General features: G+C 36.1%; 1 protein-coding gene across 1 annotated transcript in view; it reads right to left on the bottom strand.

Moving 5' to 3' along the window:
- The window catches only part of LOC145662885 (uncharacterized), a 43,357-nt gene that overhangs the window by 8,158 nt on the left and 8,730 nt on the right, over positions 1 to 26,469 (bottom strand). Inside the window, exons 3-5 of the mRNA XM_081728849.1 lie at positions 25,911 to 26,108; positions 9,752 to 9,814; positions 652 to 2,074 (exon numbers count right to left, since the gene is read on the bottom strand). Of these exons, the coding sequence (XP_081584975.1) occupies positions 652 to 2,074; positions 9,752 to 9,814; positions 25,911 to 26,108 (1,684 nt within the window). The remainder of the gene's footprint in view (positions 1 to 651; positions 2,075 to 9,751; positions 9,815 to 25,910; positions 26,109 to 26,469) is intronic.

The following is a 26,469-nucleotide window of genomic DNA, read 5'->3' as shown; positions in this document are numbered from 1 at the left end:
ACATCTCAAATTTCTTCACGGCCCTGCGCAGAATTTATACCTTTATTGAAATAAAATTGTAAAATGTAGCTGAATTTTTCGAAAAGTTTGCTGATCCTCACAGACCAATAACTTTCGTCTGAATATAAGAATACTTTGTACAGCTTTACCTTCAACTGTCAGCTGTCCAATGACATTAGACATGACCCGTTACTATTATTATACCCTGAGATTCTTAACACTAACATCGCCTCGTGCGCAAAGGATCATTAGTTTCAAGATTAATTAATTAATTAATTAATTAATAATAAAGCTAATGCAAAAATAATGCTGTTGGTAGTTGACAACTACGTATAGTAGAGGCATGAACGTCAAGGAAGCTGCGTTCTTATTCATTATTCGATATCCTTCCCCGACTTCAACAGGTAACCTTGATTCTGCACAGGAAATTTGTTAATCTTAATTAAACTTCGTGTGGTATATTTACAATGTTGTCGAATATCTGTCATTTTACGAAAATAAACTGCGCTATAACTAACTTTCTTTAATACCTCCTAGAAAAAGAAAATTTTACAGGTAAAATAGGATGCTTGTTTTTCCTGTCTTCCTGTATTACAGAAAGATTGTTAAGCATATTTAAAATATGGAGATAAAACTTAATAAGATACTTACATCCTCCCTCGATCCAACCACTCTTTGCAATCCGATGGATAGGAGAGAATCTGTAGCTGAGCGGAAGAGGTTTCTTCTTGGCACTCTCTCCGAAGAATGTTGTAGCAAACAACGATCCCAGAGTTCTGAGTCTCGTTTGTCTACGCGAAATTAAATCTTCATCTGATTCGAAGCTGCATACCTGCGCTAAACATGTCCCTGATGTTGTCGCACGTGAGTCAGAAACTACTGATTCCTCTTTTCCGAGCTCCGATTCTCCCACACCCCATTCTTCAACAATTCTTCCACTCTCCTCTTCTACTCGTTCAACTGTCTCTGTTATTGGTGCTACATAACAGCACCCGCATGGTGTATTTATTTCTCTTACGTGTTTAATCAGTTCCTGAAGAGCTCTTATAGACGGAGTATCTCTCTGTGATTTCTTTCGGCTTTTCTTCAGCTTAAATAATTCGAGTTCAAGTACACACTGGCATTTTAATATTGTCTCTTCACCGATCTTTTGTTCTGCCACACTCACAAGTCTCTGCGCAGTCCAAGCTGTGCTTCTGCGGAGAAACGCAGCTCCTGCCATTTCTGAATTAGCTGCGATAGATTTTCTACTCTGTTCGTGCTCAAAAATAACAGACATTCGTTTTCTCTTGTGATCTTCTAACATCTCAAGCTGTTTTTGATACTTACTGTATAACGTACTTTCATGGCCTCGATATTGCTCGATTACACTTTTGGCTCTCTCTCTTGAATCCGAAATTATAGTGACACGCCTTCTTCGCTGCTCGTCTATGATAGATTTTCTTTTGTCATTTAACCGTAAGATAGCATTTCGTATTTGTTGTTCTTCGTCTTGTAGCTCCATAAGTTTGTCAGGGTCAGTTTCTGTCTCCATCAATTCTATTATTTCATTTCTACGTTCCTCTAATATTCTCGCCTTGCGAGTTTCTTCCTCCAAAATAGCCTGCTTTTCGCGTTCTTCTTTTTCTAATAAATATGTTTGCTTTTGTTCTTCTTCCTCTAAAAGACTATCTCTTCTACGTTGTTCTTCCTCCAAAGTCTTCTTTATGGATTCAGCTTGTTCTAATAGTTCTTCCTCTTGTTTTTCACTCTCTTCTAATATTAAATGAAGTCGTTCTTGTTCTTCCTCCATAAGCTCAAAAAGCTTATCCTCTTCTTCCATCTGCTCCTGAAGAACTATCTCATCTTCTTCTTTCAAAATTTGACGAAGAAGGGACTCCCGTTCATCTAAATCCTTCTCTTGTTCTTCTTCGCTACTCTCTTCTTCGCTTTCTTCTTCTTCTTCTACTCGAAGTCCTTTCAGACACGCAGCCTTTCTCTCAACTTTCGGCATATTCTTTTCTATTTTCTCTTTCCCTGATGCACACAAAGATCGAAAATTTTCGCAAGTACGAGGCAAGATGTCTGAATGAAGCTGTAAAAGAAGTTTTCTTGTATTAACTTCACAGAAGTTATAACATTTACGATTTACTCAAATGCAGTTAAGAGTATTTTGGGTAAACTGAAGCTTTATGGTGACAATTTTAGAGTACCCGATTTCAAGTGTAAGATACCCTAAAAAGTTCTATTGTATTTTGATCTTACAAAGAGAAAGCTAGTAAGATGCAGTGATACCTACAATGTTAGAAATATTCTCCATTAGCACAAATATAACCTGTGTCCAATGCTTAAGAAGATTTTGTATCCCACGGTAGCAGGGGCGCCGGAACCGGGGGGGCAAGGGGGGCAGTTGCCCCTCCTGAAATTTTCAAAGGGGGCAAGATACCCTTTTTGCCCCCTCACTTTCTGACTGTAGAAACATCACACAACACTGATTGTATGAACTAAATTTTGCCTTTTATAGTAATGTGAAAAAAAAATATCTATTCCAGATTCATCTTTCTCTTTGAAACAAGAGACCGGGCGCTTTTTCTGCCCCTATGTTAGACAGAAAGAGTTAGGAAAAAGAATTGAAAATTATCTATTTCCATTGGTGTACATTCTCAAAACACTGTAAATTCTTTTAATTTTTTTGTTTAAGTAATCGTAAGTCTGCAATATGAAACGAGTCGTCGAGCGAGATTTTAAAGTTTGAAAAATATAACAGTTTAAATGAGTAACAGGACATTTAGGAACTAAATACATTTTCCATAAAGTTAAATTAATGTTCTTACAAACAATATGCAGAGTGCAGTAAGATTTATAGTGAGGAGGAAAAATGTATAAGGTAGGATTAGGGTCTAATAATTCAGAGCATATGAAAAATGCGAACTCTATTGTCGTTCCGTTCGTTTAATCCTTTCATTACCATTTTTTTCGGAGTGATAAACATTAATATATGGCTATTTTAAGTTGTTTTCAAATGTATAAATATATATAAAAAATATTTTCCACCGTTTCGTTTTTCGATGTGGGAAGGGTGGGACATTATGTATCCCTCTGATATTTTTACGTGGGACCTTTATGTCCCAGTGGTATTGACATGAATGATCATCTTGTATCTTCAATTATGAAATGTATATCGTCAGAAAAACAATTGGGTCGTATTTATGATTAGAAATATTTTACATTTCGGAATCCTTTTCCAAATTACAGTACATGCAACCACTGCTTTATCACTAGCACACTGTTCCTCACTTTCATCTGTTCCATTATCACTTTCATTGTTCACGTTCACTTCCACTACTGTATATTTGATAATGTTAATAAGAATTCTGTGAACCATTAGCGGGCTTCATAGCAATAAAATGTGGTAAATTACAGGGGTTCTCTGAGAATGTATCGTGGGACACATATATCCCAGTGGTAATGAAAGGGTTCAGATATGAGTGCAGAAACAGAACCTCTATTTCAGCTCTCCTTTCAGACCAAGTTTGTAAACAACAATAAGAAAGACAGTCACTGCTTCTAATAACTAGTAGTGTTAGATATTTAGCTCGCAGTGGTCAAGCAATCAGTGGACATTTGCATAGTACGGGTAATTTGATGTCACTCCTGGATGAAAGAAAAATGGATGTGCCTGTTCTCAACCAATGGATTAATCGACAGGATAACTGGCTTAGTGCTGATTGAAAAATTTTAAAGATTATGGGACATGCAATATAGAGAGACTTGGTAGCAGAAGTTAGAGAGTCTCCATTTTATGCAATCATAGCCGACTCCACGACTGATATTTCAAAGAAAGAACAGTTGTATCTGTGTGCGCTGTATTGACTCTGATTCATGAAACCCAACAAAATATTTATGGAAATGATCACCCCACATGGCACAAAATCGGAAACAGAATTCACGATCCAAGATATTCTAACGAAACCTAACCTGAATGCAGAAAATATACGCGAACAGTGTAATGATGGTGCAGCTATCATGTCAGGACGAGTGAGTGGTGTGCAGAAGATAACTTCGACTCAACATCCGAAAGCTGTATACATTCATTGCAATAATCATGCATTAGATCTTCCATTGCAAGAAGTAGCACGAAAATGCGAACCTTTGTGTGACGTGCGGGCCATAGTCAAAGACGTTTGAAACATCAACCTGGATTCTGCAAAACGATAGACAATATACGCACGCCGGCATTGTTCTTGAACCCTGTAAAACTATCAACAAAAGTAATCCTAAACATTTATTGCCTGTTTGTCCTACTCGCTGGTGTGTTAGGCGAAAATCTCTAATCAGATTTCAATCTACTACAAACGAATTCAAATCACGTTCGAAAAGAATCATCAGTAATACAAGTGGTCCAAACGATGATCAAAAAGTAATTCTAAAAAGACATTTGAAAAGAATGAACAAATTCGGAATGATATTTTTTCTGATAGTCAGTATACGTGCTTTTGTACCTTGCGGACAACTGGCGAAAGTGTTTCAAAATTCTGAAGCTTCTGCTTCTGGAGCTAAAAGAGCAGCAACACACTGAGAAACCTACGAACGGACAGTGCATTTGAAAACATCTATAAGGAAGCAAAGGAAAATGCAGACATACTACACTTAAAATTGCCCACTTCATCAAGATCAAAGAGAACACCAATTAGGTTGGAGGAGACTGATAATCCTTCTATAGCAGCTACCCTAGAACCTGTATCAGATCTTCGAAAAATGTACTTCGAAATCATTGACTCTTTGTTGAATGAAGTGCAGCGTCGTTTCAATCAGCCACGCCTCAAACAACTCATAAAACTCTAGAAGATACTTTCTGGAGGAGCTATATGTGCTGGTGGGTCTCTCTCAAGAGAATATTTGAAGCAGGAATTGGGAGTTCACTTGTCGGATTTTAACCTGGATAGATTATGAGCTCAACTCAGGCTGCTTCCACCCACCTTGATGACGACTGAGTCGCTGATGACCATCAGAATATTAAAAACTATTAGTGCTGAAACCCCAACTGTTCGCAGTCTTCTCGACCAAGTTGTTCGTCTAGGGACTTTCGTTCTCACTATGCCAGCTTCTTGAGCATTTGCGAAAGATCATTCAGCTATTTGCGTACAGGGGCGTCATTTAGGGGAGGCAGGGAGGGGCATTTGCTCCCTTCTGAGTGAGATTTATATAGATTTTATCAATAGAATAGTAGTAAGTCAGTGGAAAACGCGAAATTTTACATATATCAAGGGGTCTTGCCCCCCAAGCCAAATCTGAAATGAAGCTACTGTTTGCGTAGTCTAAAGACATATTTGAGGACGTCCATGACGCAGGAAAGATTGGCTCATCTGCTGTTGTTGCATATGTGTAGCGACCAGATTTAAACAGCATTGCAAGAGAATTCATATCAAAGACAAGCGAAAGAAAAGATACTATTGGTCAATTTTGAAAAAAAAAATAAATGTAGAATTACGAAAGTGAAAATATTATGCGTATTATAACCAATTATTTAAATTACAAAATAGCACTTAAAATTCAATATAAACTTGAATTATTTCTTATTAGTTGTGTCGTACTTCATTAGTGCGAAGTGAAGTGAATATAATGAGATTAGGAAGAGAAATGAATGTAATAACAAGCTGGATATACTCAAATAAGTGTAGTAAAAAATACAAATAACTCTGGTTAATTAGTGTAATTGAATTTTCAATATAAATTTTATAAAGTCTTTAGTAAAAATTCCATTTTTCCATTTCTGGTACGAAGTCAAGTAGGTAGAAAAATATTTTTTCTTATTTTTTACTTGATTATGTAGCCTGTTTTATAATTTACAAGTTACTTTCTACTACAAGGTGCTACAAAGTTTGTAGTTCCAAATACCAATTTCTAACATTACAGTGTACTGCAACACTAGAACTGGATTTTTAAAAATATAATTTTAATTTCCTCATTTCCAAGTGATTTAAGTAGCTTTAAGATTCTTTAATAGTGTCCGTGTGACCATGTCCAATACAGTTAAAAGTATGTACCAGTATATAAGATAGTAAAATTTGTACTTACAAACAGTCATTGTGAGCAGTACAAATTTTACAATTTTATATGTTTCTAATTTTGATTTCAGTGGTTGAAAATTTCTGCACCAGACCAAAATCCAGCACAAAACTGATACGGGAATAATTAATCTAAAGATATAAACTGAGATGCCTCTAATAGATGGAAATTTCACTCTCACGAAACTGTTTACAGCTTCATTATGTTATTATTATTATTATTATTACTATTATTATTATTATTATTATTATTATTATTATTATTATTATTATTATTATTATTATTATTATTATTATTATTATTATTATTATTATTATTATTATTATTAACCAATCAAATCAAATTATTGTTACATTAGAAACATATAATCGTATTATCTTACCTATGTTACATTCCCGTGTCTATTTTCTAGACAACAGTTTGCCCCCCCAGCTGCAAAATACTTCCGACGCCACTGCACGGTAGTAAAACTCAGTGGAACTTGAACCAAGAAGTCATCGTAGTGACAAAGAGTTCAGAATCATTGTAATCGCACAACGAATCGAACAAATTATAATCCGACAGTGCAATCTAGGGAATATGGGGATGGAATTGTGTTTCCTAAATAAGGCTGGTAAAGGGTGCAATTGAACTTAGTAACATGAAGATTTGAGTTGTCCTGAACCAGAATAATACCTTTAAGATTCATAAGCATTGACTCCACGGTTTTCAGTTACTCATGCACATATTCCAATTACTGCCAGTACACAGCTGTGTTGATTGCCTGCTCAGGTGGCAGCAGTTCGTAACGCATGACATCCCGAGCAGTCCCCCAAATATGACCTTCTATTGATGCAGTTGAGGTTTTGGTTATTTGGGAGTTTATTTGTGTGGTGACAACAAATGATAATGGTAACGTAGACTCATCGCAGTCAACGTTCAAAAGCAGTTTCTTTCCCTAATGAAACAACGAAGTTACGCAGACAGGACGAAATTCCGCCAGAATTGCTTTTGGGATACCTAATATAATTCTGCTTACAAAAATAAAATTGGAAAGATCTCGAAAAAACCTCGAACTGGAGTGTGCAAATAGTTTGCTTGTATGTTCGCTTTAGTATGGGTACTATTTTGTTAAATTCCCTGTTGAAGCTAATACAATTTCAGTGCACATTTAACATCTCAAAGTATGTCTGAAAAAGTTGACTTGAGTCTGATCATGTAGAAGATTGTCTTCCTTCCTGATTCCCCCTCCTCACCAGCATTTTTCTAGTCATACCTCATATACGAAGAATGATGCACTACTCCACTCTACAGTATTGAATTTCTACCACTTAGTATTCGTCAGGGTTGATATGTTTAAAACAAAATGTTTAAAACGAGGGCTGTTGTTTTATTGTTTGTTTTAAACGTTTTAAACAAATTGTTTTAAACGTGTTTTTTTTTTTCGATGCTAGTTGGACATGTTTAAAACAACTAAAATATCAGATTGAAGAAGCTAATTTAATTTTCTAACAAACAACCAATCCTCCGCAGGATTTGTGCATGAAGTAAATTACAAGCAGAGTTATATTCTTATTATAACAATTACTGAACGAAATTCTGCACATCAGTGTGCGTATAACTAAACCATCAGAGATTCAAGTGAAGTATTTGAACATTTCTTAATTTCCAAGAATAACGGAGGTTAAACACACTATACACTATTCTAAGATCCAAATTCACAAATTCAAAACTTGGGTATTTTTTGATCACTATTATTTCCATAATAATGAACAGTTCTCACATCATAAGCTAGAAGAAATGCTCTGACAAATCAACTCATAGAAAAGAGCAGTGACTAGCCTACAAGGAGCAAATGACTTATTTTAACTAAATAGTTTTCAAGATACATCTCTATCTGCAACATGGGTAGCTAATAATGATTAGTGTCTACGGCATAACAACACAATTAACTCTAGACACCCGCCAGGGATTTTAACAAAATGGTAGACTCTCACGTTCGGGGCTCTGGTGACCCTCCTAATTATCACAGAGTCATGAGTTATACACCATTGGAAAGCTTATAGACCACAAATTCCAACGAGGTAACATTCGTGAAATTCCCGCCGTATTCGTAGAAAAAGAACAGACATAAAAATCATTAAAAATATGAAAATATTGACTTTGTGGGGCCCTGGCAACCCTTGCAGTCACCTTACGATGACAAAATGATGCTAATGTGTAGGCCACATACTTGTGACAATAATATAAGAAATGGTAGCCATCGCTGCCATTGCGTAATGAATTCGTTTTATGTAGGAAATATTTTTAAAAAATATGCGCAGAAAAAACATTCATTGAATTAGACATTCTCTCCCCTCCCCCACTATAGTACCACGTCCATATGCAAATCATTTTTGCTGCACACATTATGTATACGAACAAGAATTATGCTTCTAGACCACTTCAGTGAAATATGTCTTGTGTTATATGGGACCGTCCCGAAAATAAATGTAAATTAACCAAATTTGACCCCCTCTTCCTCTATAAACAACAAGTACACATACAGGTTACTAGCATGTAGGGACTACCTCATTGCTTCACATACCAATTTTTATGGATGTACCACAAAGGAGGGAGGAATACCCGCCAAAACCTGATGAAAAATTAAAAAACGAATTCATCCTCCCTTTCTCGGCCGTACATATATACATAAAATACCCCCTATATACATAAAATGCAACTGACGGAAAGCATTATCCCTCAAAAATACTTTGGTACCAAATCATCTTTCTAGCTTAATTAAGGACTGAGTTATTGATGTTTGTTGTAAAAATAAATGTTATTTACGTCAAAAAACTTAAACTCCAAAGCTCAAAAAATTGGCTAACTTTGCCCCCTCCCTGCTCTCCATATAAGCAAGAAGTACAAATACACGATATTACCATGTAGTGGCCTACTTCATTGCTTCACGTAACAATTTCTATGAATCTATCCCCCAAGAAGGGGAATGGTCCCCAATAAAACTGTTGAAAAAAACACGATATTTACCCTCCTCCCACATACATGAAATGCACACCAGCAAAGCTGCATCTTTCAGGAATAAATTGGTACCAAAACCATCTTCCAGCCTTAATTTGAGGTTTAAGACTGAGCCATTGAGGTTTAAAGCCCTGACACAGCAGCTGCGTCAATGGGCGTTTAAAGATTAAGAATCCAGACGACCAGTAGAACGTAACACAAAGAAACTAAACTACATATTTTGTGAACGGAGATTGGGAAAATCCCGATTTCTTTCTCCGGAATTGAACATTTGGGCGGATCGAGATTAGGGAAGTTCCCGAAATTTGATCTAGCGGTTGAATATAAATGGCAAGCAATACCTAAGAGTGTAAAAATGTAATATATAGAGGTATGCCTATTTAGATCATTGTTTTAAACAAAATAAACATTTTAAACATGTTCTTTTGTTTAAAACAAAGTACTTTGTTTTAAACGTTTAAAACGTTTTAAACAAAAAAAAAATATGTTTTAAACATAAAAAATGTTCTTTTTGTGTTTTTTTTAAACATGTTTTTTTCAACCCTGGTATTCATAAATTGTCACAAACTTGCCAGACGTAAATTTACTCACGTGATCTGCCACTCTGAGAAAATAAATTTTTATTGATTCTGATTAATTTCTATTGTTTATAGTGAATTATTTCTTAAATAAAATATTCAATATTAATGATTTGTACGCTTACCTCAAGAATCATTTTTCCAATTGGTTCATAGTCAATGCCAATCTCTAGGAATACGTAAGTCTTCTGTAACAGAAAATGTCTCAATATGAAATATTACTAACCTATAATTTGTTATATGTATGATAGTATACTTTCGATTATCCGGCTCGTGGACCTCCTACTATGTTCCGAAAAATAAGAAGAAAGAAAAATAAAAAATCAAAAAATCCGTAATAAAATGATAAAATACTTGTATTCTTTCTGAACGATTCTCTCGACTTGTAACTTCTTCATAAACCCGCGACTTTACCAAAGAAAAGCAGTCATCTATCAAGAAATTCTTCAAAAACTAAAAGCTATAAATTTTGACTCTTTGGGCCTTCCTTTCCACATTTTTTTTGGTAGTAATTTATCAATGAACATGAGAAGAATTTGAATCATTTAAAGTATTTAAGAATTAGGAATTCATTTACATTAATGCTTTGTTATTTTAAAATTGTATGCATATACAATGTACATCACGTTATATTTCCTGCAATTAAGGTAGACATTATAAAATTTATCTTAAAATGTGTACAATATTTTTACTCTTGCATTTCCTTTTTCTGTATTTTTTTTTTTTTTTTTAACGTACACTTCAATCCATAGTAAATACATATGAAGCACTGGCTTATACTAAGAGGTCAACAAATATGAATAAGAACGGGTTTCGGTATAAAACTTTGTGTTAATGGTATGGGTGGAGCAAAAAGTGAGTATTTATAGAGTTCTAGCTTATTCGACGTTTTGTTTTTCTGTCTGTCCTTTCGCCACATTAGCTCGGGTAGTCTTGAGTATATTACATATATACACAGAGTATTAATTAACCACACCAACAAGCTGAAAGAGATGATTTCTCATATCAAAATAAGAAAGACAGAAACGATTATACGGACCTGTGGAGAAAAGTGCATAGTTTCAGAGTTAACTCACGAGCAGGAACGCTTGCGCAAAAAGTGCGACAAATGTAATTTTAAAAAATGCAGTTATTTCATCAGTTTGGACGAAACATGTTTTCTTTTTATTCCTCATAGAGGTTTTTAGATACGTATCCTAGTAGTCATTTGTTGTCATTCTGTGCGTTAATTTTTGTTTATTACGTGTTATTGGAGAGAAGAGAATTGTATCGCACATAATACACAGGGCGACCGCTCGTAGTATTCTGTTTTTCGTCTGAGGTAAATGCGTGTTTATGATGGAGGAAAAGAATTTACTGGCGAGTGATGTGCGAGGGGTTCTGGAGAACTGTCATATGATGACGTAGAACATGAAATTGATAGTAATAGTGGCCTAATTGATGAAAATATATAAATCAAATGAATATGACAGTAACTCAGAACTAGAAGTGTCTGACACTAAATATGGAAATTTACCATCTATAGATAGTTGGAGCACTGCCAAGCTATAAGATCTACTTCTACAACAGTCAAGTGCACCATGTGCTCTTCATTCAACTGCAGAAAGCAATCACCAAAAGTCCTTGTTTCTGTTGAATTCAATGCAAATGATTCGGATTGTGCATAAATACAGGGCAATCAAGAGAACATCAGCTTTCATAATCTGTGAGGTGTACAGAATAGGTTATATGTCTTCGAGTAAAGGAAAGAGGTAGTGTACATCGAACTTTATCATATTATAATATCTTCTAAGCTGAATATTCAGTGAAAATATAATTATGTTTTCTGAAATATAGCTCCATTAAAAATTTATATCAAGTACTTAGTATATTGTGTTCATATACTAATTTTCAATGTCATATACAGTGAAACCTCTACTAACGGACACCTCTATAAAGCGGACACCTCCCATAACGGACATATTTTGTAATTCCCAAACACTGTAATAGGAAAAAGCATATTGGCAAACCTCTCTAAAGCGAACACTCTCTAGTACGGACACGGACAGTCTTTTCTGTCTTTTATAGGTATTATTTACCTCCGTATTACGGACAATTTCTCTTAAACAACTTGAAAAGTAATGTAAAAATACATTTTTTGTAATTAATACGTATGTCAGCAAGGAAACACATGAGGGTGTGACAACATTCTGTCTCCTCAACTGTATGTTCTGCAACTCAGAGGAAAGGTCTCCGTTTACCAACACCCTCATGTCCTTTGCTTGCATTTCACTCTCACCCAACCTGTTTTAGACACAAAAGTGATTGACAGTTGCCCGCCGTTTGGGATGACAAGTTATTCTACTGTCCCGCTGGAATCTCTAACCAAGCAGACAAGTTTGGTACTTTTTGACTGCGGGTACGCATATATTGTCTCAAAAGTCATTATTGGACTGCAATTAACTCACAAATTAAAGCAACATACCAAAAACGTAGTAAGTAGCGATAAGTGTAAAGTGCAGAGATCTATAACATCTTATTTCCATGTTGTACTTCGAACATAAGAGTATTGGATGGCGCAAGATAATGCAGGTAGAGTAACATTTTGCTAATATTCGTAAATACATGATTCATGTAAACATATTTTTTCTAATTCCATAGTACCTTGTAGACCTACTAATTTACGTAAGAAGATATTGAAACCTCTCTAAGGCGGACACCTCTCTATAGCGGACAATTTTTGATTCCCCACGGCTGTCCGCTTTAGAGAGGTTTCACTGTATAATATTTCTATGCTACTGTCGTGAAGAAATACATAGATAGTTGGGACCTACAAAAAACATATTTTTCTGTTAAAATTAATTGATACTGTCAGTATTACCGTATATCTCAGAAAGTGCTCAACGCGCCAGCTGGTGTTATGGCGTAATGCGCGCCTGCTTGAAGGTTAAAGCCGTCTAAAAGTGTGGAAAACAGAAATTGCAACACGTATAAAAAAAAAAAAAAGAAAAAGAAATAAAGAGCGGCCACCAGCATCGAGATTGGGGGGAGACAGCGCGGATCTTAGGCCTCTTTCACATTATCCGGCGATTTGCCGGATCCGGTTCCGGCTGTTTGCCGGATCCGGTTTCGGCCCCTTTCATATTATCCGGCGTTTTGCCGTGGATGAAAAATATGCGAGCAGGGTTGCTGTGCAACTGAAGAAACAAAACTCAGTGACTCTTGTCGTGTTGTGGTGGTTGTAATTGACAGACGCAAAATGATTTTTCTACTCGCCTTGTTAAGACACAGACAGAAAAAAAAAAAAAAACGTCAGAGACACATATGGGTTCACCCTTTTTTAGAGAAGCGGTATCTTGAAGGAGATTTTTCTATACTGTTTCCACAATTAAGGGAAGACGAAGGAAAATTCTTTAATTACTTTCGTATGTCTATCGCATCTTTTGATGAGTTGTTGGATCGCGTACGGACCCAGCTGCAGAGGCAGAATTCAAAATTTAAGAACTGTATTAGAAATGTTGGCTGTAACATTAAGGTAAGATAATTTGTATTTTTATACACATAAATAACGTTAAATTTAATGTAATTGAATAGATGGTTGAAGAAAGGATCTGAGTCAATTTCGTGTAGTCATAAGATATTGAAGAAAAAACATGTTAAAACATTTCACTACAATATACGAGACGAAACACTCAACACAAGAAGTTAATTCCTTTATCAATAGTACTTTACATATATTCACAGCTGAATTTCCAAGCTGATGGATCTAGGTCCCTTCTGCAATCAATAAAATAATGTAGCCAGTGGCGGATCTAGCCTGGGGCCAGGGGGCCTAGGCCCCCCAGTTTTTTGAGTGACAAAAATAATTTAACATATTATTTATATATTTTTGTAAGTTTATAGTAAACTCATGATATATCTGTGATAGCTTGGGTTCTGGCAGCCCCCCATGTTTTCCCTTCTAGATCCGCCACTGAATTTAGCCTAAATTAGTAATAAAAATAATAATGTATGGCTAGGCAGAGTATAACATTTCTATAACATTTTTCCCGGGGCCCCTTTTTCCTTGTGGTAATTTCGAATTCTAAGGGGGAGGGGAATAATTTCACGCCAAAAAGTCTTTTTTTCAAAGACCATTGAAAAGGAATTAGTCCCAGAAGCGACAGTCCTATTAGCGACAGGAACTGTTATCTGTCCTATGAGCGACCGATTCATTTACATTGAAATGATGGAAGATGATATGATTCCCTCTCGTGAAATATGTTTGCCTCTGGCGTTATTAGCGCCCGAACAACCTTGCTACGAAAAATGTACGTGCCAGTAATACAGTTCATCAAATATATTTTCCCTCTACAGTGAGTGCAAATAAAACTTATTTTAATTTTGAGTTAGATTTGACATAAAACATATCAAATAACTTTGCGAGACAACAAGTACATTTCCATGAAAAGTATATTCCTATGTAATTATTGAAAATCCAGTTGTAATATCCCCTTTCTTGGAAAGCTCTGTTTTCTGTACTTAATTTGATTCAAGTCTAATTACTCACTAAGCAAAGCAATGCATTTTATTTTAGAACACTTAAACGTGTAACACTTTCGTCAACCATCCACTTTTTACACTTCCTAAGGTTCTCTGAATAAAATGACAAAAACATTTCAATAATAAAAGACAGCATTTGAGATCTCTTACATTTGATTGGCTGTTCCCAACTAATCCCACCAATTATAATGCAGTACAGTCTAAACAATCTAAAAGGTAAACAAACCTTTTAAATTACCTCCTCCTCTTGTTGTAAGCTACCAAAACGTAAACTAATTGCGTAATTTGCCTTCCACTTGTTTTGACGTATACGCGAGAGATTTGTAACTTATGTAATAATTTCTTCGAATACACCGTGTTTTTAGATTTCTTTGATATCCTCAAATGGTGAACACCTTTTTTCCATGGGCGCCCGATGGGAAGGCAGGGGTCGCCCCCCCTGGCTCACAAAAATGTATACGTAATATAGCAAGCCACGTATATGAAATACCAGATATACCAGACGTGATACAGCAACCATGGAGATGCCCTTCCCTAGAAAATTTTCTTCGGGCACCCCTATCTCTTTCTGATTTCTTTCTTATGCCATAAACACATTCAATCTAAACTTATGCTCCGTATCATTTTAACATGAAATTTTTAATTATATTAGAATCATAGACAAAGGCTACTCTAAATATTTAATTAGTTTTCCCCTTAATATAGTCAATGTATTCATAGAAATTAATTCAAAAATATATTAGGAAAAACGTATAAAAGATTGTTAATGTAATGAGAGCATTCTCACGTATTAAATTCAGGTAGAGCGAAATTTTTCATAGTACATTTTGTTAGATTCTAAATCACATTAGCATGAAACAAGCTAAAGAAGAGAGAACCTTGTCTTCTTCCATTATCTTAGTATGAACGAATCGGCGACTCATAGAGCAGTTAACAGATTGAATCGGTCGCTCATGGGACAGTTAACAGTTCCTGTCGCTAATAGAAATGTCGCAAGTGGGACGACACCTTGAAAAGGGGACTTTTTTCTTAGGTCTACTAATTCAAAACTTCGGGACCAATTCATTCAATTTGTTTTAATTCTAAATTTTTGATTTTGTTATTTTATTATTACTTTTTTTAGATTGGTCAATATAATTTTCTCCCCAATTCGTATTTTTGAGTTAGAAATGTTAGACTCGGCCATTTTGGATTACTCTTGAGGGCAAAATAAGTTTCCAATCGAAAAAAAAGGTCCAAACTTGTTGAAAGTAAGCAAATACTACATGATCCTCAGATTCGACCGTAAATTGACCTGCAAAAGGCAAATTGGAAAAATGGGTAGCAACCTTTTTTTTTTTTTAATATTTTCTTAGAAAGACCTTTTAACACATTTTAGGTCATATTTTCCCCCCTACAATTCGTATTTTTGAGTCAGGACCGATTATCACGACTAAGTTACGATGAAAGGAGTTATAAATTAAAGTTTTAAATCCTAATCAAATATTTTGTTTTAAATACTGTCTCTCTTTCAATTCAGTACGCGAATAACTTTCGACGAACATTTGTTGGGTTAAAAGAATTGTGAAGAAATAAGTTAATGTTAAATTGTTTCACTTTAATAAAACGAGGGGGCCGTGGTGAGTAAGTGGCAGAGGATTCACCTCTGGTGATCTCCTGGCCCAAGTTCCTTAGCTGATGGGGACTAAATGTGAAAGTAAACGCTATCTTGAGTTTCACCATTGAGCTCAGTGACCCCGAAAGCTATGGATTTGACATTAATATCGGTCATTTTCGATTATTTTTACATGTCTCGAAATTCTACCCCCCCCCCGTCTGGTGATCCCCGGCCCGCATACAAATGGTGGCTGAAGTCATCGTTAATGGTAGTGTTACCATTGATCTCAGCGACCGCGAAAACTATGGATTTGACACTAATATCGGTCATTTTCTACTACTTTTACATGTTCTGGTAAACGCCCTCCTGAGACCTCCTGTTTCGAATTTTGAAAAAAACGCATCGGTTTGATCTGGAGCCTGGACCAAGGTACCCGTGACCAAATTTTGGTAACTTTCGGTCCACTCGTATGGTCCCTAGGCCGCACAAAGACAGACAGACACATAAACTCTTTATTTTATTTATATTAGATTATTATTATTATTATTATTATTATTATTATTATTATTATTATTATTATTATTATTATTATTATTATTATTATTATTATTATTATTATTATACAATTTCGGATTTATTCGGCTGTTTTAAGCGTTCCGACTATTGACTCAAGTCTCTTTAAAGCACTGCTCTAGTCTCTGAATTCAGAGGACTATTCAAGAAATTACAGCCAGATAATTATAAAATATATAAAGTACGGTATATTTATCAAATATCACATCATAAATTCTCTCTTGCTTTGCGTAGCAAAATAGTACATAAATATATAGCAAAAGACTGTATTGCTGAAATATTTGATAGTGTATATTTCAATTTTGGATCACCACAAATTTATAGAAGGTCATTTGTCCAGTGCTACACGGACATCTCCCAATCTTCTATTACATAGAAAAATAATAATTTATGTTGATTTCGACACTACGGTAGTATTGGTCGTTTTCAATTAATTTTATATGTCATCTTTCCCCATATATTGTATATACAGGTTTGGTTAATTAGTCCAGATGTACTGGGCTAGAACATAACCACATACACAAACACACTCCAAATAACACACAAAACCACACGCTCCCATATTATAGCAGCCACTTTCTGCTCTTTCCTGGCAACACTTGCTTCCTCCCCCAACACCCATCCGGTAGTTTGCCGCGTATATGTGAAGAGCTTCATTGCTTGTAATGTCCCGCTTGGCTATACACGGCGATTTGCCGCGCCGGATTCTAGCAGGGAGATCCGGCTGTTTTTGCTCGCCGGATGAATGTCCGGGGACCGCCGCACATATGTGAAGAGCTTCATTGCTTGCAATGTCTTTCTACCTCGTCCGGCAATTCGCCGGAACCGGATCCGGCAAATCGCCGGATAATGTGAAAGGGACATTATAATTCTTTGGTCCTTCGTCACATTTAAACATGACCCGTGGTTGAAATAAGGTGAACAATGACTCATCTGACCACTAAACGGCTAACAACTAAAATACGAAAGTGACTTTACGTTTAAATATCTTACATTATAATGGGTCCGTTATCAGTATTATTCCAATTCGTCATGAGTTTTACTTATTAAGTGAATTTCATGTTAAACCCACTGAGAATGTTAACTGAAATACTTTTTTATGACATATTACAAAATTATTACGGAAAATTGTATACAGTCAATTATACTTGTATTATATGATCTATTGCGGTGGTAGTTTAAGTGTTCGTGCGAAGAGTATGGACACAGTGTTTTCAGAGTTAAAATATCCCATTTTTGTGGATCTGTACAAGACTTATTTCTTCTTGGAGTGTCCGGGTTCGATTCCTGGCAGGAGCTCACGTACTTCAGATTATACATTAAGCAGTAGGTCCATGTCTTATATAGCTTCGCTGCAGGCCCGTAGCCAGCCCAAAAATATAGAGAGGGCCCGGTAGAAGTTAGGGGGGCCGAGCCAACCATATTATAGTTCATCAAATAGTAACATCAGTAATTCATCATATCTGCTCTTGAATGTTTAAGTATTTTTTCTACTTAATTCTATTATCCCCCTCTACACACACACACACACACACATTAAGTTAACATTCTGTAATCTACATGAGAAAAACGTGAATTTTATTAAATGGGTATTACTAACTACACGAATCAGAATTAAAATATAAATGTTTTAATAGTGCCACATGTAATACTAACATTAAGATCAAGAACGATAGATGATCTACTGTGAAATAAGGAAATTCAACTTTACTTAGGCTCTTGTTTAGGGTTAACTTGCGAAGTTGACCTTCCGTTTTTATCAAAATTTTTAAAATTTACCTAGAAGAAATTGATAATTTGATTGCTTTTGTGCTTGATAACATGTAAGTGAAGCGTAATTTATGTGTAATACCTTTTGATAAGCGGTTATAAAGACGGGACTAATTCACAAATAGAGGGAACTACTTGTCTCTAGGTTCAGGACGGTTGGATTGTCGATAATTTTCGAGTAAACATGCCTGCAAGTGTACAGGGTAGAGACCTGCACGGGCCGAATTTTTCGGCCCGAGCCCAATCCAGCCCGAACGTACCTAGGCCCGGCCCAGCCCGGGCCCGAAAAGTTTTGGGGATTTTCGGCCCGAGCCCGGCCCGGCCCGATAAGTTTTTTAAATTTCTTGGCCCAAGCCCGGCCCGGGCCCAATAAATTTTAAAAGTTTTTGGCCCGACCCCGGCCCGATAATTTTTTTAAAAAATTAGCTCAAGCCCCACTCTTTCTCAAAATTTAGTACTAAATTTGACCTAACCTTAGAAACATTTTCTAAACTCTGGTTTACAACCTAACGCTTGCCTCCCGAATGGTACCATTGCCTCCTAGAACTTTGGCTGTCATCGAGAGAACAAAAACTCCATTCCCTGTAACAAAAATCTAACTTAATTGATTTTTGGACAGGCAAACCATTCCCACCCCTTCTTGTTATATTTTGAGTTCAGTGAAGGTCAAGGTCAGAGCTCAATTTAGCGCATAATGCCTGCAATCCTCTATAGTGAAAGTGGAGCTGCTAAGCAACACAAACTGTAAATAGCTATTGCATTCTTTGTAACATTTTTCACGGACACACTTCTTCAACGTTTGGCTTTATTCCAATTATCGTTTAACGAAAGTCAATGATTATTAAAGAATTGCAATTGATCGGCCCCAACCCAGCCCGACCTGAAGAAAAATCAGTGTCGGCCAGCCCAAGCCCGGCCCGGCCCAAAGAAATAACAGTGTCGGCCCGCCCAAGCCCGGCCCGGCCCAAAGAAATAACAGAGTCGGCCCGCCCAAGCCCGGCCCGCGGGCCGGGCCGGGCTTCGGGCCTCGGGCCAAGCCCGGCCCGTGCAGGTCTCTAGTACAGGGTCTTTGCGCTGGATGTGAATTGACAGTACTAACATTTGTAAAACATGATGTTAATAATGAGGTTAATCTTTTGAATATTCATGGCTTAATAAATGAAAGAACAAAGAGCACCAACAATCGTTCACGAGCTTCTGCTTGAGATAGGAGAGCTCTATAAACCTAAGTACGTACTAAGGTAAGTGCGAAGTAGACATAACCTAACCTAAGTAACCTAGTAGTGCGTTATCCCACTTTACTTCGGCTTCTCGCTTCGCTCGTTCTTCCCTCTCAACTCCGCACTCCCCATTAACTACCCACAACCATGGTCCGCGCGGCCCGCCAGTCATCCCTTTAGGTTAATAATGGATTTTCATATGCAATTGTGGTTCCTCCCCCGTACTCACACCCTCGAGGTAACATAACAGAACACAAAATGAGTAAAGTTTAAGTAGAAATTGAAGACTGTAGATTTTATTATGGTTTTTGTTGAAAATTAGGCGGACGGGTAACTTTGAAGTAATTCCCTTGTTTACAATTACAGTTGTATTTTTTTTTTTTAATATTTATACTAAGTTCTTGTTTAATATCTTAAATTAAACTTGTTTTCTATAAATGAACCACCTGCACACAATACCAAGAAGACACATACCAAAACAGCTAGAAAAAAAATACTATAATATTATTCAAAGCTACACTAAGAAAAAAAAACGTATGCGGCATACGTAATATCATAGGTTACATTTGTAAATCCTGTAGTTTTTGGACTTAACATACAGCCAGTGTTGGGAAAGTTACTTGTAAAAATGTAACGCGTTACAAGTTACTTTACTCTATCTTAAAATGTAACGCGTTAGTAACGCGTTACTTGCCCCCAAAAAGTAACTGTTACTTTACTTCAAAAGTAACGCGTTACTAACGCGTTACTTTTAGATCCGAAACTTTAAAAATGTGGAAAAAAATTGACTTCAATTTTCCGCACTACTATTACTATCGCTATTATTATTATTATTATTATTATTATTATTATTATTATTATTATTATTATTATTATTATTATTATTATTATTATTATTATTATTATCATTATTATTATTATTATTATTGCACGTTCTGAATCGCTATATGTAAATGCAAGGACAAATTTTTACTTGATATATGAACATTTTCATATAATGTAACTGATAAAATGCCATACTGCGTTACTCGTAGGGATGGACACGAGCGAGTTTTCTTTGACACTCGATTCGACTAGAAACAGTCATCTTCGACCCGAAAAATTTCTTCCAACTCGACTCGAATTGGGGTCGAGTTCCGAGTCGACTCGAGCCAAATCCGGTGTGTAGTTTCGAGTACATTCTTCAAGTATATTACATAGACACTATAATTATTATCAATGACACTATTACTACTACAATTATTATTATTATTATTATTATTATTATTATTATTATTATTATTATTATTATTATTATTATTATTATTATTATTATTATTATTATTAATTATAACAACACTGTACATAAAAAGAGAGATAGGCGATTTGTATTTGAATACTAAAAACTAGTTGATTGCCAACTTCGCTAGTCGTGAAGTCTAGGAGTCAAGGACATTGTTCACGAGCTTCTGAATTTGGGTTGAGGGTCTAGGTTGAGTATTCGGGCTCGAGCCAGATACTGTTAAAAGTTATAGGGCACTGGCCAAATATCTTCAAAACTGCTCGGTCCGGGTTTAGAATTGTCAACGACTCGAGCGACACGGCTCACAACTCATTCACTATCGACCCTAACAGAAAAGTGAGCCGAGCCAACAGTTCACCCAACCGACTCTGCTAGAGCCCTTGTCTTAGTTGAGCCGAACCGAGCAAATGGCTCATCCCTACCAGGTCAGTTCGAGCCGATGGTTCACCCCAAGTGAGCCAGCTCGAGCCATCTTCTCAGTTGAGCCGAGCCGAGCTAAGCTTGTTATAAAAAATCTCTTGTGGTCTCGTTATCGAGACGAGACGAGATGCGAGCAGTGTTCCCTCTCGGGAGCAACACTAAAACTATTCCATGGCTTTCATTTTCCAGTGTAATCAGGCCATGATTTCAAGACGACTTAAAACGAACGAGCCATTTATCAAACTTGACTGGACTCGAAACTTGATGCGAAAAACTGAATCGACTCGGAACTCGACTCGAGGATATTACCCTTGACTTGACTCGAAACTCGACTTGAATTCGAGTCGAGTCGAGTTTTAGCTTGACTCGTGTTCATCCCTATGCGTTAGAAAAAATGGTTGCTTATTATTATTCTGATAAACTAATTATATAATAATAACAATGTTTTATGTAAAATTAAAAATAAAGAATATAGAGAAACATTACACTACTCTATAATCAACGGGACTCTAGGATAAGCAAACTGATCTGAAAGAACTGCAATATTACATCCATCAACAAACTATTTTCTAGGAATAAAGTAGGCCTGCTCATCAAAACACGGTTTATTCATATTAACCCCTTACTGTAAATCGTTAATTATGGCACCCAAGTTGTTGATAAATATTTTCCGCCGGGGCACTTCAGACACTTTACTTTTAAATTCTGTCCACCATCATCTTCAGCTCTTAAGAAAAAAGTATTCTTTCAAATGTTCGAACGGTAAAATATTTTCGTTCTCCATCTTTATAAAAAGAACACCAATCAAAGTAAAATAGACTACTGGTATCATTGCACTCACAGTTCACTCACTGAAGATATTGATTTGGAGCTGTCAAAATCTACGACAAAATCTTCCAGGTGCTTGCAATCAGTATACGTGATTTCCCTAAGGCTGTCCTCATCTTCAGAAAACAGCAAGTGGCACTACGAACTTATCTGTTTCTCTGTGTGTCTGTGACTGTCGGTCATTGACATACGTAGTTCATGCTCGATTGTTTCATTCTGAGAAATTCACTTACAGGAAAGAAACGTTTCCGAAAAAAATATATATACATATATTGTAGTTACTCATCCGAAATGTAACGCGGAAAAAGTAACGCAAACTAGGTACGTTACTTAAAAATTTGTAACGCGTTACCGTTACAGTTACTTTGGAAAAAATGTAACGCGTTACTAGGAAACGTTACTTAAAAAGTAACGCGTTACAAGTAACGCGTTACTTGCGTTACGTTACTTCCCAACACTGCATACAGCAAGCGTATAACTGAAAACGCATGTTTTATAATACTTTCTGTATAAGTGTTCCACCTATACATACTTTCCGTATGAAACAATATAGGCGGTCAGGATCTCACATACAAATGGACATATGGGGGGCGCGGTGGCTCAGTGGTAGAGCGTTCACCTCTGGTGCCTGGGGTCCCGGGTTCGATCCCAGCCCCCGCCAAGTGAACTTTGTGGTGGACAAACACCGTGCTCGTGGGTTTTCTCGGGGTTCTCCCGTTTCCTCCCACTTTCTTCATTCCACCATTTCACTCATCTCTCATCATCACCGTCTCCTTTAGCCTAACCGGCATAACCGTGGGACGTAAAACTTAAAGATTTCATTTCATTTTTACAAATGGACATATATATAACATATAGCTGACGAAGGTAACATACATATATGTATATAATATAAGAAAGACTGTTAGACATCAGACATCCTGCAACGGCATGATGTAACAGCTAAGGGCAGTGCCTATGTAGCATACAGATAACGTATGCTCCGTTCTGATTTCTGTAGTAAGCAAGAGGATGCCGTATATTTGTACAATATACCACTGTCCGGAGAACGGATTTTTCTCAATGTAAGTAAAACGCTACACCCATCTAGTATCGAGTAAAAGCATCACTGCTTCTTTCATGTTGAATTACAACATTATTACGCGTACGCAACTAAGAAATAGTTCCAATTTACAACGTTTCTATGTGAAAACTAGCTACTTCCACGGGATCAGCCACCCCAAGTAAACCTACAATACAAAACATTTTGCTACTTAATTTCTCCTCTAAGTCTTGCAAATTTTTACTAGCCCTGGCTCCACAACCCGGAATTTAATTCTTAAACTTAAATGTTAAATATGTTCACTTGCTCAGTTACTCATCTAATTAAGGTAATTTAGCTTAACTTTATTCTTCTACGAGAACAAACATATGAAAGTCTTTGCAATCATTACTTTTTCGGTGAATGTTCCACCACAGTTCTTGTTTTACATATCACTCCACAATAATTTGGACCCTACTAGAATCAATCGTCTTTAACGGAACTCGGAGCTCTTAATTCAATTCACAACTAATTGTTCCACAGATAATCTAAGGTTTGCTGTTGACGAGGATTTTGCAATGCATGTATGTACTACAACTACACAATAGAATAACAATAACCTACCGCCGTTACTGCAATCGACAAAAGATAAACGCTTTCTTTGTTCATGCTCCTGTTTTTATGATTTGGCTTGCAACAAACACTTCACACTTCGTTTCCTACCTCCCAGATCGCTATTACAACTGTGGTATGAAGTATTATGAACATATTCCTTCTTTTCGTAAAAACTTGCTTCAATATGTATTGTGTCATTTCATATCAAGATTCGAGAAGACTGATAAACTTTACTTTAACACTTTCACTCCTTTAAAATATGTTTAGAAGTGTTCATCAAAGAGTTAAAATGTAAAAATTCTTGGAATAATCTCTTTTTTATTGCATTTTATTCTTAGTGTTTACGCATAGAATTAATCGAGATTTTTTGCAAGCCTCCCATGAAACTTTTAGGGGCGCCAAGAAAATTTTAGGGGGGTCCGGCCCCTCTTGCTCCCCCGTGGATACGGGTCTGCTTCGCTGCTGAAAGAGACGTTAAAGTCAACTTAACTCTACTGTTATATAAAGCATCAATATTAACAGACGAAAATCATATTCACGAAGAAATTAAATGTCGACTAAAAGCAGGGAATTCGTGTTACTATTCGGTTCAAAATCTCTTGTCGTCGCGAATTCTGTCGAGGAATTTGAAGCTTAAAATATATAAAACGATAATCATGCCTGTTGTTCTGTATGGTTGCGAAACATGGTCGCTTACTCTGAGGGAAGAACATAGACTGAAAGTATTTGAGAACAGGATCCTGAGAAGAATATTCGGACCCAAGAGGAACGGGAATGGAGAATGGCGGAAACTTCATAACGAGGAACTACATAATTTATACGGTTTACCCAACATTGTTAGGGTCGTCAAGTCTAGGAGGCTTAGGTGGGCAGGTCATGTAGCTAGAATTGAAGAAAGTAGAAACGCTTTCAAAGTCTTGACTGGTAGACCCATAGGAAAACGACCATTAGGAAGACCTAGGCGCAGATGGGAGGATAATATTAAGATGGATCTCGCAGAGATAGGAATACAAAGTAGAAACTGGATCCAATTAGCTAAGGATAGAAGTCAGTGGAGAGCTTTTGTGAACGCGGCACTGAACCTCCGGGTTCCATAGGCCATAGAGTTAGTTAGTTAGTTAATTAGTTATATAAAGCATGATTTTACTGAATTCACTTATTTACTTAAAACAATGTGTTTATTATATTAGTCATTTGCTGCCTTAGACTTCAACCTACTTAATACACATATGAAATATTTTACAGACCAAACTTTTGGTTGCCGAGGTAGTGCCTCAAAGTTCAGGTTTCGACTTAGTGGAAATTGGGCAAAAAAAAAAAAAAAATATGTCGCTAAACATTTTCAGATCTTCATGCAACTTAATAAGTGATAGACCTTGACCATCCTAGTAAATATTTTTTTTCTGTACTGGTATTTGGTTTCCGAGTTATAGGGCAATTAGACTTTTGAAAAAAAAGAAAAAAAAACATCTAATTGCTATTCAGAACAAAGATTCACGGAACAAACATGACAAATGTTAATTTGGATCATGAAGAAAATAATGAGACATCTGTTTCAGCTTTGTTGTAAATTCAGTGTGAGCTTATAATAAACATTTCGTAAAATCATTGAAGGAAGGAACTTTTCTGCAATAGAAAAACTTACTAATTGTTTTTACATAATTTCATTAATTTTACTGCGTATGCATTACATGCCTTAATAAGAACGCATTCAGAACATGTGTTGTATATTTTAAAGAGTATTCAGGAACTTTTTTTTCAGTATTTCTATACATTATTCGGCGTAAGCTCTAAATTCCGATAAACAAAATATTTGTATCCTTCCGCTTGTCACAAATATGATTGGCTAATGATGTATCACTCCCACTCCCCACGGGGAGAAGCAAATTATACACGTCCATTTTGACAATACTGTCTCGTGTTGTCCAGATACTTACAGCAGCAGCAGAAAAAAAAAAAGAAACTCGAAAGATTAAAAAAAAAAAGGAATTTGAATTTCGCTCGTAAACAATTGTTGCTTAGTGAGTAAAGGCTTGCCTTGGTGTTTCACCACAACACTCGCGGAACTGGGATTCATGCCAGTCATCTTTCAGACTTTAAAAGCAGAACGCGCCTTCACAGTTGAGTTGACGCCATAATTACTGCGCATGCGTAGTGTTTATTTCTATTGTTTCATTAGCCACACTCGATTGCAGTATTATTAGATAATCCGTATTATATTTTTTGTCATTTATAATAATATAGCAGTTTTATATGAAGCTTCATAGTAAAAGTAATAATGCAATCACATGAACTATTTTGCGGAGGAGTACAAGCGTCGGTAGTACAACAGCAAATCAGCGAGATTTAGTTTCACGTGGCTTTGTTTATCGCAGTTTAGAGCTTACGCCGAATGATGTATAGTTATGTGGTAATTAATAAACTAATATTCACATACTTTGCTTTTGGTTAGGTATCTGCAATACTCCAAGGTAGCTTCATTTGCTAAACGTTCTGCTGAATATTGATATTCTTCATCATCATAACTAAATTTCTTCCACATAGCTTCAATAAATTGTATATCATCCCCGATGTATTCGTCCCTTAAAAAGACAGCAACTGGACTCATTGGTTCCCAAAATTTGCTGCCAAATTCCTACGAGAGAGAAAAAATAGTGAAACTAAAGTCAATTACTCTTCATTGAATTAACTTATTTCTTAAACGTATAGTTAGTTAGTTATTGATTCCATATTTCGCTTTATCATATTACGTAGGAACATGGCAAGAGGAAAAGTAAACAAAAACCAAACGTAAATTGGTAACATAAAAAGGGAAAAAAAAGTAACATTTTAACAAAAAATACCCAAAAGATCACGTATTGTACCTAAATTTAAGAAATAAAATTTGTTTCGTAAATGAATGAAATGGTGTTTGTTTACTGAAGAAGGTTGAAGGATGCTTGATTTTAATCATTAAATATTTTTCTCAATAAAAGATAAAACAATGAACTTTGCGA

The sequence above is a fragment of the Thermobia domestica genome, chromosome 10, assembly GCF_964235325.1.
Source record: "Thermobia domestica chromosome 10, izTheDome1.hap1.1, whole genome shotgun sequence".
Classification (NCBI taxonomy): domain Eukaryota; kingdom Metazoa; phylum Arthropoda; class Insecta; order Zygentoma; family Lepismatidae; genus Thermobia; species Thermobia domestica.
This window is presented reverse-complemented; position numbering and strand designations above follow the sequence as displayed.